The 15669-nt window shown below is 42.9% G+C and overlaps 1 protein-coding gene and 1 long non-coding RNA gene across 9 annotated transcripts in view; one reads left to right on the top strand and one right to left on the bottom strand.

Annotated features, from left to right (window-relative positions):
- Positions 1-15669, top strand: part of LOC308569812 — a 116587-nt gene that overhangs the window by 9867 nt on the left and 91051 nt on the right. The window lies entirely within an intron of this gene.
- The window catches only part of ADARB2 (adenosine deaminase RNA specific B2 (inactive)), a 390457-nt gene continuing 377206 nt past the window's right edge, over positions 2419-15669 (bottom strand). For all 8 annotated transcript variants that reach the window (XM_081163583.1, XM_081163586.1, XM_081163584.1 and 5 more), the window contains 2 exons: positions 13695-13873; positions 2419-7543 (listed from right to left, as the gene is read on the bottom strand). In XM_081163583.1, the coding sequence (XP_081019709.1) occupies positions 7367-7543; positions 13695-13873 (356 nt within the window). In that variant the 3' untranslated portion in view covers positions 2419-7366. The remainder of the gene's footprint in view (positions 7544-13694; positions 13874-15669) is intronic.

Raw genomic sequence — 15669 nt, 5'->3', positions numbered from 1 at the left:
ATAATAATAATTTATTATTTCTACCCCACCCATCTGGCTGGGTTTCCCTCAGCCACCTCTAGGTGGAAGAACAGTTTGTAAGAAAAAGCTTCCCATCCTGTGTGAATATCTGAAGGCCTACGTTAGGAATTCCTTAACTAGGAAACATTGTTGTCTTTGAATAAAAGGATCTATGATGGGAAAGAACCATCCATCAACACATCTCTGTGATTAAAAATAGACCAGGCTCTTTCTTGCCACTGAAACACGTAGATGACCTCCCCTTCTGCTGCCCTGAGTGTCTGAGTGTCCTCCTCTGTTTGATTTCAGCCTGCAGCAAGCTTGTACCAAACTGTTGAAGGGAAAGCTGAAGGTCTCCTCAGACTGCTCTCATTGTTTGTATATAATCTTTATTCTGCTCCTGGGTACTTAGTCAAGGGCTGTGTAGGGTGGAATACTAATAAAAGCAACCAGAGTTTTAAATCGTAGGAGCAATGCCGGAAACTTCGGCTGTGGTTGAAACTTAGTGACAGGCGTGGTGAATGGGAAGGAGCAAAAAAGAACAAATCCAAGAGAAACCCGTCTAGGCCTTTTATATCTCCACCCCCCCTCCGCCCCAACCTGATGAGGGAGATGGAGATGGGCAAACTAGTCTTGACCCGCCTTCACTGCCCTGGTGCCCTCCATCAGTTGGAGAGATTACTTCTGCAGCAGGAAGCCTTTTTGACCCATGTAGCAGCTCCTGTAGAAGGGCACAAGGAGAAGGGGACGACAGAGGACAAGATGGCTGGATAGTGTTATTGAAGCTACCAGCATGAGTTTGACCAAACTGCGGGAGGCAGTGGAAGACAGGAGTGCCTGGCGTGCTCTGGTCCATGGGGTCACGAAGAGTCAGACACGACTAAACGACTAAACAACAGCAGCTCCTGGCAAATGTTAGAACCCAGTTTTCCAGAGTTCTAAAATGGGTGGGGATTCTGTGTGAGCTGAGCAGGCTCCTTCTTACAGGAACTCATGGAGGGTGATGGGGCCAGGGGGCTGGAACACTCATCTTCGCTCTCCCTCATCGCATATGGGATTTAAAGCAAATTTTCCACACGGTTCTTCACGTTTGCACATCAATTTGCAGATTCTCATGAAAATGTACCAGCATTTTCGTGTTTGTATGCACTTTTGGGCAATGTACACATTTTGCAAAGCAATTTCCAATCATATAATTCATTTTAAATGTTCTTTTTCACACATGTATTCATGTTTATGCACACTTTGCCCCAGTACAAGTGTTTCTGTGCACATTTCCTGGCTGAAGAAGTGCATTTCAAACTTTGGAGAAGTGTGACTTTCAAAGGAGGGCTGTGTTTTGGTTTTCGTATTGTTTCAGGAAGTGTGAATTAAGAACATAGTGGCATAAGATTTCTTGTAAGAACTTATGTATTTTTGGATGTATGTATGTTTTTCCTCTTACTTTATTATTTTTGTTAACTTTTTGTGTGTGTTTGTGAAGTAAGAAAACTAATAAAAAGCGTGTGCACGCACACACATGTATATGTATGTATGTGTGTGTGTGTGTGTGTGTGTCTGTCTGTCTGTCTGTCTGTCTGTCTATCTATCTATCTATCTATCTATCTATCTATCTATCTAATCTCTATCATCTATCTATATAGTGTGAATTAGTCTGGGTTGCCTTTAAATGCGTACTGAATCGAATCCTCTCCATCCCTAGTGCTCCCTTTTTATTGGACTACAGTGCCCATCATCCCTGGCCATGCTAGCTGGAACTGATGGATTTGGAATCCAATAAACCTGGAAGGCCAAAAGAGATGATTGACAGAGGTGTGCCTGTATCTCTCGTGATCCAACCGACTTCAAGTGACTGTGACGTGCAGTCAAACGATGGACCTGAATTGATAGCATTGCCTATATTCATTGGCAAGCACAACACAGTATCCTCCCCACTATTGAATTTATAAAATATACCAAAAGAATTTTGCCATGAACCTTGGTTCCCACCCTGGTTGTCATCAGTTTGAACTTGGAAATGACATCATTGTGAAATGCCACAGGAGTCCCTCAGTGATACAAATATTATTAAAAAGATAAGATGACCTGCACAAGAAATCGAAGCGAGTTCTGCAGGGCATGGTGCCCACTTGCAACTGTTCAGCTGGTGCCACTTGGAACGAATGATCAAGTAGCAGCAGAATGTTGCGTCTTGTCTGGGGTTTTGTTCCACGCTGCTTGGCCTGTGTGTGTGTGTGTGTGTGTGTGTGTGTGTGTGTGTGTGTGTCTTTTTTTGGTGGGGTGTGGTGGCACCAAGCTGAGTTTGTGTATGACCTGGATCATCTGTCTTTCAAACACGGCAGGGATGTTGCTAGTGCGGTAAAATCCTCTTAGTTTTTGGGCAGAATGAAGAAAGATCAACGAGAGAGAGAGAGAGCATTTCTTTTCCTCGGCGTTTTATTCACTTATAACAGAAACATTCACTTATCAGGTATCACTGAAGTGCAATTTACAGAACTTAGCAGCAAATTCACATCTGTAAATTCAGATTTAATTCTGTTTGTACAAATCTTACAAATGTACATCCATTCGTACAGTATTGCCATTCACTCATGCTCACATATGTACACTGTCTTCCCTTTAGAATATCCTCGCGAGTCATTCTCCCTTGCTTCAGGAAATGCAGAGGGGGTGCTGAGCGATGGGTTTTGTCAGAATGCGTCAACAGAGCATCGCACAGGGGAATCGAACTTGGGGGGCCGTGGAGTCAAACAAAAAGAATCCTCCGGGGCTTTCAATGGAGTTATCAAACATAGCCCACAGAATTTTGCCACATTTATTGTTTGTTTCTTTTGCCTTGCCTTCAACAACAAGAGATGGTTTGGCAATTTGCTTATTTCTGCAGTATTGGGCTGTTCTGCCCAGGGAAGATCCCAGGAGTGGGTGGGTGGGAGATTAACACAAAGGGTGAGTAAACTCGGAAAACACCACAAATATTTTTCAGGGCATATTATACGGGGCATTTTTGTAGGTGGCCAATTGGGGCAAGGGGCTGTGCTGCAGAAATCCAGAGGCTGTTTCAAACCTCTACTTTTCACAGAAGTTTGCTGGAGCCAGATAAACATTTGAGAGCTCTGATTTTCTTCAGGCCTCATATGATATAGTTCCCTTTGCACTCACCAAAATTCACATTATAACAGAAAGTCCTATTGTATGGGTGAGGTGCTGGATGAAAGCCAGCTTCTACGAAGGTAAGAGCAAGGAAAGGAAGTGGGTTTAGAATTCTGCTTTGTTTGCTGTGCTGTGCCAGTCATGGGACTGTCATGTATGCGCTCAAGCATGTGCAGAGTTCCAGCTTCTTTATATTTAATTATTTTGCACTACCTACTAAGTACATCTATAATGCCCTTCAATATGCTGGCCTGTGTGGGGAATAGCTTTGGGTTCTTTATAAAGAGGGGGAGGTAAATCACTTCAGATCTTTCTTCTTGCTGGAAAATCCTTTTAGGGAAAAAACAGCCCTTTATATTTTATTTTCTCTCCCTGCTTCCCTTTGTTACAATGATCTGTTAAGGCATAAGAGAGTGCAATGAAATCTCCCTTTGTATGTCTTAATGACACTGTTCTATTTTTCCTTTACTCTCTGCTTTGCTTAGTGTTCAAATCTGAAGGATTTCCCCTTCTTTTTTGTATATTTGTTCTTTCTCCTCACCATAATTGTTGCTTGGAAGGTCTAATGTTTATCTCTTTAATTTGGGAAGTTGTCTATTTGTAATGCCTTACAGTGACATGTCGCGACTAAAACGATTTTATCTATATTTTTAATGTATATGTTATGCAAAGAGATTTGGGTGATTAAGCAGTATATCAATCCTGATTGGCATACAGGCTGTTCTTTAAAAGGCCCCTGTTTGAACCTTACACCCCAGGCTCCATGTTTATCATACTAAGAGAGCTGGTGTTATCAGGAGTCAAATCCCCTCTCAGTCATGAAACTCACTGGGTGACCTTGGGCCTAGCTCTCTGCCTAACTACCACACAGGGTTGTTGTGAGAACAAAAGGAGGAGAGGAAAAACCATGTATGCCGAACCTTGATCTCTTTGGAGGAAAGGAATGGGCATACATGTAACAGTAATAACAGCATCAAATCTTTTCCTTCGATGAATGTTCATTCTGCACTACACATCAGTGGTGACTTAACTTTTTTGAAAATTTTATGAGGGTTTTTGATGGACTGAGGCAGGTCAGTGCATCCCACTGTGTTTGTGTTTATGTGAAACGTTTCATTCCATCAGCATGGGAGCCCTGTGATGAAAGTTTCTTCACTGTGCCATTTTTCTACACTTAAGTACCCTTGCTTAATAGGTGAGCTGGAGCCAAATTATTGTATTGTGAATGTCTTTTTTGGGGGAGAAATTGAATTTCATGCTTAAAAAAAAAATAGCAGAGAGAATCCTTTAATCTTTTTTCCTGTTCTTGGTTTGACCTGCTGCTTTGATAGAACAGTGACACAGAGTTATTACGGCCTTGTAAGGCCAAGACTTGAGTGCCTGCTCATATCTCAGCACAGATGGGCACGTTCTGAGCAGAAAACCCTGATGGAGAAATGTAATATGCTAGGACTTCAAATAAACTCCCTCCCCACCCCCCCCCAGATGTTCTCTTTAAATGTCAGGAAAAGATGGGCTCTACACCTTACACACACTTTGTGTGTGTGAAAACTAAAGGGGATGAAAGAACAAAACAGGCAAGATTGACATTTATTTCTCAGTGGCTTGTGCACTGTGTTGAACATGTGGCATCCCAGGCTATGAGAGACTATTCACAAGATCCACATATCATTAGAATGGCAAAGCATCATAAATCCTTTGAAGTTCAGAGATAGAAAATAGGTTAATTTCTGCCTGGGAATTTCAAAAATCCAGTATTTTGTTTTCTTTCACAATAGGGGATTATTGTCAAGAGTCGAGAGGTGTGCAGTTTGATGAGGAAAGAGAAGGGGGAATAATGCTGTTTCCAGGAGCTCCCGGAAACCTGGTCCCAGCTCTGCTTTTTCCCATTTGCTTTTTAATCTCCCTGCATAGAAAATTAGTATGGTTTGGATTTGCAGGATGAGTGGGAACATTCAAACATGTGGCAGCCACATGCTTTCCTAACCATGTGATTTCCCCAAATATGTACAGGCCCTCAATGACGCTAAAGTCCTATTACAATTCAGTGGGGTTCAGGCTGCAATCCTCCACACACTCACTTTGGAGTAAAGTACCACTGGTCAATGGGGTTTACTTCCTAGCAAACATGCATAAAGTCAGGCTGCATAGGACACAGGTCATTGGAGAAATTCCATTCATTCCATAGTCTCCGTCTATAATCTTTGAGAATTCTAGGAAAACAGACAAGGCCCCCGCAAACTGGAGGTGGGCAAATGTTGTCCCCATCTTCAAAAAAAGGGGGGAAAGACCCAGGTAACCAGTTTCTCTGGATTCTGACCCAAATCTCTCTTTCCCTACTGCACCCCACAAATCTGGTATTAAGGGCAAAATGCTTTCCAGACCAAATTAATGACTTTTTGAAAGGCTTAAGGCCTGTTACATCTTATTTTAGAAATGGAGCACTTTCTATCCTAAAATATCATTAGTATCCATTCCTAACTCATTAAAGCAATTCAGATCTTCTACTATTTCTACTCTAAGGAATTTTTTTTGGTAGTTAATATGGAATGTATTATTTTTTGAAAACATTTCTGTAAGGGGAAGAGTTCTTTTTATTTTTAATCTTTAAAAATTCTAGTTTATCACAATCATATCATTTGTACAAGACACTATAGATACATCTTGTAATTTATAATCTAAAAAATAAAAATTTCATCAAAATAGTGTAGCTATTACTATTGCCTGGGCATCGATGCATTAATGTATTTACTGAATATGGCTAGTTTTACCGGCGAAAAGGAAGAAAGTATAGCATAAAGGAAATTCAGTGGGGGAGGGCAGTGAGAATGAGCTATGTGCTTGTGTTTGAAAAGTATTGGATAGCTCTAAGAAAGGACACTAAGACAGGTCACAGATAAGTAGCAGCTTGTTAAATATATACACATTTCATGAAAACCACAAGGTTAAAAACAAAACAGTGGTGGTATACCCGCAAATCCTGTCATTTGCAAAGACAAAAAAACAAACAAAACAAAACCCAAAAACAAAACTACAATTGGGGTAGAGGTTAATTCTGGAGTTGCTTAGATTTTCTATAATGTTTCTCTTTGGGCATCCTAAATAACATTTCTCATGTATCAGAGGACTGCTGTACCGGCAAATTAGGGACCAGTTTGCACATTTACAGAAAAGAGTGTGTCCTGACTTATGCGACTATTTCACATGGCACAAAATGACTTCATGTGACGCACTTGGTCTGTATTCACATGGAGAAAGAACCACTGGTGTCTCTTTTTTCAGCCAGCACAATTATGGGAACTGGGGAGCTATGGATGTTTCTGAGAGTTTGGTTCACAGGATGTTGTCCTCCATGAAATTGTGTCTGTGCAGATGCTACAGCTTCATCCAGCAGAAAGGGACTGCTAGGCTTGTTTGCTTGTTTTTGCCATACTTTATTCTGCGTCTTGGAAAGGTGATCAGAGCTGCTGTTCAGGCCAGCAGAAGCCCCTTTCCCTGATAACAGATGACTCTGCCCATCTCTGCTGGGTTTTAAGATGTTAGTGGACACTGATCACACTTTCGAGCCTATGTTCATAGATGCAGGGGCATAATATTTGTTGTATTTTTATCTCTTTGAATTATCCCAACCCTTTAGACACAAATACACACACACACACTCTCACACACAAACAAACACAGAGAGAGGGCTTTCCTCTTGTGTTTCAGTGCAAACGGTGACCTTCTGTGGCGTCCTGATTCTAAAAGTTACCTGCATGTGTTTGCTACCTAGAAAAACCTCTCATTCTCCAATGTTAATTATTGCACTAACGATGAAGGGGAACACGGCAGGGTTTTTCTTTTTTTTTGTTTTAGCTAGAAGCGGGACCTGCTGTTGCCCGAAATGCAGGTGCCAGTTGTATAATTACAGTGATCTGTAATGTGCTACGAAACAAGGAACAAACAGTGAAGGTCATTTTTGTAACCTGGGCTTTGTACATCCTTGAGGAGGGAAGAAGGGTATGCAAAAGCAGTTTCCTAAAGTCAAGTTCAGTGCATTAATCAGAACATAATCTTATACTTAATGCATTGTTAGGATTTCCAAATTGAGATGCTTCTACCGGAGGTACGTCTGGGACAGCATCCGTCACGCAGCCAGCTCCTGCGGTCCTCTCCTGCCCCTTCTCTCCATCTTCAGTCAGCTTGATGGGGTCACGGCACAGAAGTGCCAAATGATTCACACAGTTAGCGGGAAGTGATCTTGCTCCGGGGGCTTTTTCACCCAGGTGCCCAGACCGGCTTTCTGAAATGCTTTAAACAGCTGCTGCTTGACAGACTGGTATGTGTGCGCCAGCAGTTTGGCCTCGCTGTACACAGAGGGCAGATCTCCATGGCTTAATATCTGTGTGCTCAGCTGTAAGAGAGATGGGGTAGGGTGGGGGTGGGGGTGGAAAGTGGGGGGGGGAATCCAAAACAACCCAAAATGCAAATGAATGAACAGCAGCTGTACAAAATGGTTCTGTAAGCTACAAACAAATTGTGCTTAAGATTTTACGCGTTGGTTTCAAGTAACAATGGAAAGGGTTGAGAACCGAAAACTGGACATGATATTGACTCCGTCATGCAGGCTTAGTGCCAACAACCTACAAAAAACACTGTGCCGAGTGAGAAGCAGGATTTTGGAGATCAAAAACATAGTTTATACACCACTTGGAAGTGTGAACTGTAGTGCAGAGACTATAAATTATATCAGGGTTTTGGGTTTTTTTGCTTTCCTTTTTTTGTGGCGGAAGGTCTTACTAAATAAAATAATAATAATAATAATAATAATAATAATAATAATAATAATAATAATAATAATTTATTATTTATACCCCACCCATCTGGCTGGGCTTCCCCAGCCACTCTGGGCGGCTTCCAAAAGAATATTAAAATACTGTGATACATCAAACATTAAAAGCTTCCCTAAAAAGTAAAAAGAATGCAACCCCCCCCCCCCACTGTGCATTGTTGTGTTCCTTCTGAATGGGTCTCCCTTAGCTTCTGGGAAGGGACCAGGGGATTTTGGTGGCCAAACTCTTCCTGTTAGTGTGCATATATCCCAAAAAATTTGTTTGGGATTTTGAAAGGAGAGCAAAATGGAGAATCTTGTGGATTTATTTGGTGCTATTCATCCTCCCCGACCCCAACAAATATGATTCAAGTCAAATTGTTTCACCCAGATTTGAAGAAAGGTGTATTACCGCTTTTTAATATTATGTATAACTCGGGACGCGGGTGGCACTGTGGGTTAAACCACAGAGCCTAGGACTTGCCATCAGAAGGTCAGCGGTTCGAATCCCCGCGACGGGGTGAGCTCCCGTTGCTCGGTCCCTGCTCCTGCCAACCTAGCAGTTAGAAAGCACGTCAAAGTGCAAGTAGATAAATAGGTACTGCTCGGGCGGGAAGGTAAATGGCGTTTCTGTGAGCTGCTCTGGTTCGCCAGAAGCGGCTTAGTCATGCTGGCCACATGACCCGGAAGCTGGACGCCAGCTCTCTCGGCCAATAAAGCAAGATGAGCGCCGCAACCCCAGAGTCAGTCACGACTGCACCTAATGGTCAGGGGTCCCTTTACCTTTACCTTTATAACTCCCAGATCATATCCTAGGTTAATATTCACTGGAGCAGAAGTCCCCACAATATGAACTTTGACTATGCATTTAAGAGCCAACCATTTCCCAAAGCCCTGGGGCTCATGCATAGGCCTCAGCCCCTACTGTCTTTGGGGGTAAATACAGATTCAAACCCTGCAGCCCAGATTCATAAACCTGACATTCCTATAATGTCTTGTCAGCTCCCTTTGGCTAGATCTTGACATGAGATATACAGTGATATACTTGACATGAGATATACTTGACATGAGCCAACAGTGTGACGCGGCAGCTAAAAAAGCCAATGCAATTCTGGGCTGCATCAATAGGAGTATAGCATCTAGATCAAGGGAAGTAATAGTGCCACTGTATTCTGCTCTGGTCAGACCTCACCTGGAGTACTGTGTCCAGTTCTGGGCACCACAGTTCAAGAAGGACACTGACAAACTGGAACGTGTCCAGAGGAGGGCAACCAAAATGGTCAAAGGCCTGGAAACGATGCTTTATGAGGAACGGCTAAGGGAGCTGGGCATGTTTAGCCTGGAGAAGAGGAGGTTAAGGGGTGATATGATAGCCATGTTCAAATATATAAAAGGATGTCACATAGAGGAGGGAGAAAGGTTGTTTTCTGCTGCTCCAGAGAAGCGGACACGGAGCAATGGATCCAAACTACAAGAAAGAAGATTCCACCTAAACATTAGGAAGAACTTCCTGACAGTAAGAGCTGTTTGACAGTGGAATTTGCTGCCAAGGAGTGTGGTGGAGTCTCCTTCTTTGGAGGTCTTTAAGCAGAGGCCTGACAACCATATGTCAGGAGTGCTCTGATGGTGTTTCCTGCTTGGCAGGGGGTTGGACTCGATGGCCCTTGTGGTCTCTTCCAACTCTATGATTCTATGATTCTATATCTGAAATCCCAACATTTAGCGGGACAACCGTGGAGACTGAAACATTTCTTTGAATACCAAAATTGAGTCTTAAAGGCCGAAGTTCTGATTCTGATCCAATTAATTATGTGTCTGCGTAGGAGTTGGCTGCTGTGGGCATAGCTCCTGCTGCTCAAAAGCCCTTCCAGCAGTCAACGCTGTCTGTGTGCAGGCCCCACTCACACCATGAGCAATAAGAACAGAAGAGGAGAACTGTTGGGCAGCAACAGCAGTCTGCTCTAAGCACAGCCAGCCAGATGCTTAAGGGAAGCCCACAGGAATGACCCGAGTGCAGCTCTCCCTGCCTGTGATTCTCAGCCACTGGTTTTCAGAGGCATAATGCCTCTGACAGTGGAAGGAGAATATAGCTGTCAGGGCCAATAGCCACTGATAGCCCTACCCTCCAATATTTGTCTAATTCTCCTTTAAAGTCACTCAGGTTGGTGGACTTTGTATTTGAGTGTATACTATGATCACCTTTTCTTTCTTCATTCACCTGAGGTATTGGCTGGGAGGAGGAGGATTCCCTAGTCAAGGGGAGGGTTTTCAAATGCAAATCAAACTAACCACACTCACCCTTGAGGGCAGCAGGATCTCAATCAATCTAGATTGAAAGCAGCATGTTGAGGATGAACATGAACTGTTCTGGATTAAGAAAAACTACCTTTTTGTAACAGATTAGCATGTGCAGGGACGCGGACTTAGAAAAAATATTGGGGGGGCCCGGGAAAGCTCATGAATAATAAATAAGCTCATGAATATGCAAATAAAGTGGCTCCGGCCCTAAATAGGGCAAGCCACGCCCCCCCAGCCAGCCGATTGGCTGGCTGGGAGGTGTGGCCAGTTGGGATTCCCCTGTTCTCGCGGGATTTCCGGCAGTGCCTCCGATTAGGGCGCGCGGCTGGCTGGCGAAGGAGCAGGTGAGGAGGAGGCGGGGGACGGCGGCGGCGCTCTCCTGGAAGGGCGCCCGCCCGAGATTATTGGGGGGGCTGAGCCCCCCCAAAAATTTTTTTGAGGGGGCTCGAGCCCCCTCAAGCCCCATGGAGTCGGCGCCTATGAGCATGTGCACAGCCTAAAATAGTTATTAATGTATTCTACCCCCTCTCTCTCTTTTTAAAATGTTTATATGGTTTTATAGTTGGAGGTGATAATTTTTCTAAAAAAAAAACAAATAAATAGCCTTCCACACAAGCTCTGAAAAGTAAGGAAAAAAGGAAAGACTCTATGAGTCATTCAAGGCTTCAGGCAGGCCAGTTTGAGAGAAAACGCAAGGAAAAACCGGCTCCCTTCCTTCCAATCTGTTATAATAAGAGATACTGTGAAACATGCCTAAGAGAGGGCAGTAATCGAGCATCTGGGATTTGCCCACAGTTGAGAGGCTGTCTTGTTGAGCGGGAGAATGGCATCTGAATGTTCTGAAATGCTCACCAGAAACCGTCTTAAGAGACAAAGACACACATCCTCAGTCCAATAATCACCCCGGGCGCACCTGGGCGCCCAGAGAGAAAGAACTTTTTGTTTTGCAGGAGGATTAAATCAATCGCCTCCTTCCTGACCTGCCAAAAGATGTAGCGCAACCAAGCCAAGAGTGAGAGAATTTGATGTTTTGGGGAAGGAATCAGAAGTCTTGGGAGAGCCGTAGACCTGGGGAAAGTTCAATCTGGCGAGTGAATTAGCATTTTCTGTGGGATTCTGCTCCCACTACTCTGGAATATGAGCCTGTGTACAAAGGGGCATTTTCCACCATTGCAACAGCACTACAGAATGCCCTTTCCCTCTGCCATAAATGAAGCAAACTTGATCCAAACTTCTTGTAAAGGCGTATCTTTTTTCTTAGATTTCCCTCCTGACCCATAAGAATAGATGTGGTTATTACTGAATTCCTGTTTTGATCTGGTTTGTTTTTTTTAATAATAGTGTTTTACTAGTTTTTATATTGTATCTCTCTTTTTATGCCACAGCATAAAATACTGTGTTTTATGTATTTTTGTATATTGCTTAGAGATGGTTTAATTATGAAGCAGGATAGAAATACTTTTAATGTCAAAGGTGAATGGGGTGAATTACTTGCCACTTCGCTTTTCTCTGATGTCACCAATAAATGTATCCTATTCAAATCGGGCACAATATTTGCAAATTGTATTTTGCCCTTGAGCATGTCTACTTGGAACACACACTCTCTTATTGCCAACGCAGATCTTCAAGGGCTTACATCATTTCAGGAAATTGATTGGCAGAAGGCAAAAAGTACACACTACTTTCCTCAACCACCATGTACACAAAGACCCTGCTATGTGAACACAATGCGTTCTCAGGAAATGGTCCACTAGGCGAGTGTTTGTACAACACCCACCCCCCTCCAGCAGATGTCAAGGAGATGAGTATCTATACAATTTTTTGAAGACACCTGAAGGCAGCCTTGTATAGGGAAGTTTTTAATGTTTGATGTTTTATCATGCTTTTATATGTGTTGGAAGCCTTCCAGAGTGGCTGGGACAACCCAGTCAGATGGGCAGGGTACAATTATTATTGTTGTTGTTGACATTTTCCATCAATTCCAATGGGGAAATTTCTAACGTGTTCCCAGGCACAGGCTTTTGATCCCCAAACGGTGAAAAAAGCCGGGGGAAACCCTCTGGAACCTTGCAAAAGGCAAACAAGGAAGGGAAAGAATGCTCTTATTTGTCTGATCTACGCCCCTGTCTTCACCACCCACCATGTTTTCTGACAAAACCGCTGCCGTGGACCAGGAAAACACAAAAAGTAAGGCGTGTTTAAGACTGCTTATTTGTTTACAGTACTACATGCAGGGCCAGCTGTTTGGATATCTGAATCGGTGGTGTGTTGGATAAGTGAATTTTCGTTTTTTATAATGAGCGTTTGAATAGCAGGACCAGTGTGTAATTAATTTATGGCATTGGTTTTCATGGCTTTAAAGAAAGAGTTAGGCAAATGCATTCCAGGAGGATTGGTCTACCAAGGAGATATTAGTCCAAAGGCAACAATGCCACCAAGTACCATTTGCTGGAGAGCAACAATGGGAGAAGGCTGTTGCCCTCATGCCCTGCTTATTGGCTTCCCAGAAGCATCTGCCTGGCTGTGACTGGAAATAAGAAACCTGACTAGATGAACCTTTGACTTGATCCAGCAGAGCCCTTCTTATGTTTTTTAATGCCTCAGAAACCCTGGAAGTGTGTTAGGGCTCCTTCAGATCACCAGATTATTGCATATTCTGGATTTTTATTACTTCTCCAAAATACTTTATTTTTTTGGCACTCAGATAAGCTAAGTTCATAGGTGCTACTGCCTTTCAAGTGTGAATGTTGCATTCTACTTTAAAATACACATGTTGGTGGTTATTAGCCTGGATCAGATCCTCCACTTGTATGTACAGTCATATCTCATGTTACGTTTGCTTCAGGTTGAGCGTTTTCAGGTTGCATCACGTGCTGACCCGGAAGTACCAGAAAGGGTTACTTCCAGGTTTCGCCACTTGCGCATGCGCAGATGCTCAAAATGATGTCACGCATGACGAATCGATACCCGCGCAGACGCGGGTTGCGTTCTGTTCATGTTGCGAATGGGCCTCCGGAAAGGATCCCGTTCGCAACCAGAGGTACCACTGTATATATAAACACCTTCCTCTTTCTTTCTTTCTTTCTTTCTTTCTTTCTTTCTTTCTTTCTTTCTTTCTTTCATCTTTCTTTCTTTCTTTCTTTCTTTCTTTCTTTCTTTCTTTCTCTTTTCTTACACACACAAACACACACACACACACACACACACAGAAAGAGAGAGAGAGAGAGAGAGAGAGAGAGAGAGAGAGAGAGAGAGAGATGCTCTGCCCCCACACTTGCTGGGCACCACATGTGTTTTGGACTATGATCGATATCAGAGTACAGAGTCTGCTGTAGGAAATGGTGCTTTGCTGATGATACGAGGCCAGGGAGATGGCTGGGAATGCTATATTGTGATGGACACCTAGGTTTGCTTTCACCAAGGCAGGAGTCCTTACCTTTCCATAAAGCTTTGCCCATCGAGTGTAAAACAGGTGCTTGCAGAGTCGTGAAGGACTCCCGCAGTTCCTTTTTCCTGTTGTTGCATTAATAAGCTCGAGGTCTGTAGTGCCCGCTATCCAATTCACACTGAAACCAGGTGATTTCCCTGACTGCCGCATCTTGGCGTTGCTCACTCCTGTCGAAGGGGAAGCAGACAACATCAAAGCATTAAGATCAATAGCCCCTACCTTGCTCCTCCTGGAAGATAGGAAATGGAACTTTCTTTTTTTACTAGGAAATGAATTCCATTGCCACCTAAACTTAGTCTCATATTTTGACGGGATTGGTTCCAATCTGCCAAATCTTATAGGTCATAATTGTTGTGGTTGTTGCGTGTGTGTGTTTCAAGGTGTTTTGAGCACAACAGTTTTTGGTAAAGCAGCTTATGAATTAAAACATAATAGAAGATTCTGTGTTTTTTTAGCACCCGGTCCTTAGATTTAGAAAGAAAGAAAAAAAAGATTGTCCAGGAGTAGATAAAACACTGCTTTCTTGTTCCTCCCAGACCATCCCCTCAAAGCAGAAATAAACCTGACTTTAACAAAAGTGATGGGAAGGGGGCTGTTGGAGAAAGGTAGTGAGAGAGTGGAGGAAAGAGGACTCTCTTGCCCACTAGGGATGGGGGAAAAGTTTTATTCAGTTGCATTTAAAGGTGAACCTACTTAATTCTCACACCTTAAAACAATATGCAAACTGAAACACAGCCAGCTTTTGAAATTTGAACTCCAAATTCTGCAGTGCAGTTCTCTAGCCATGCAGTGTGTACAAATAATGCACATAATAGGACAAAGCGTGCATTAAAATGCATATATTCATGAGAATAGCTTGCATAAATGCATTATATTGGAGAAAATTGCTTTGCAAAAATGTGCATATTAGGCAAACTATACATGTAGATTTAGAAAAAAAAGCCACACAAAATGCTGGTGAATTTTCAGGAGTTTTTTTTTTTAATTGCATACCAATGTGGAAATGAAAAACTGAAATGGACAGATTTGCCCATCCCTATTGCCCACATACCCATTTGCTGCTTCAAACTGCACTAGCTCTCATTCTGCTTTATATGGGATTGAGGCAGAGGTGCATTTAAAGAAATAGGTCTGCCATCATTGTGTGTACTTTTGTACTTTTGCCTGCCCTAATGCTAACTAGAGTTAAAACACTAACCAGGATTTGAAACCAGGGTTAAGAAGGACTCCAGTCAATGTTAACCATGGTTATCTTTGGGAGACCTGGAAATAGATTAGCATTAAAACTTCTGTTCCGAATGGCTTCACAGAAGGTAAGTTTCAAAATAACGTAAATGTTCTATAAGTCAGATTCATATACCTCTGCCCCCAAATGAGGGTGTGTGTACTTTGCTGGGCAATTTTGAGAAGCTGTTAGATTTAGAGTGGGGGGGGGGAACTACTGAAAATCAAAACTTTTCCAAGGGTAAAAACAGAATAAAAAAAAAGTTAAAATCTGAGATATTCCTGAACATCACGAACAGTGGAAGAGAATAGCTCCCTAATTATTGTAGATCTTCCTAAACAAAAACAATTGCACATCTACCTTCATCCCCTGCCATCTAATTTTGTTAACTTCATTAGTACTACAGGTACATGAGAGAGAATCGCATCCCATGATGCAGGAGGACTATGTCTACTGCACGGCAGGTGGAGGCTCAAAGAGCATGCTCTTGTCAGTGCTGGAAGATGGCAGCTACAAAACAGGCTAATTAGGACTAGGTAATACTGCGGAGCACAAATAAGGTTACTCAGAGCAGATGAGATAGCGGCTTGGCAGCTCAGCTGACAATCTGTAACGATAGCTACAAACTCATTAGCTGGCCTTAGAGTAGGCATGGCCAAACTTGGCCTTCCAGCTTTTTGGGACTACAACTCCCATCATCCCTAGCTAACAGGACCAGTGGTCAGGGATGATGGGAAC

This window comes from Podarcis bocagei (assembly GCF_964188305.1).
Source record: "Podarcis bocagei genome assembly, chromosome: 12".
NCBI lineage: Eukaryota > Metazoa > Chordata > Lepidosauria > Squamata > Lacertidae > Podarcis > Podarcis bocagei.
Note: the sequence above shows the minus strand (reverse complement) of the source record. Positions and strands in the feature narration are given on the sequence as shown.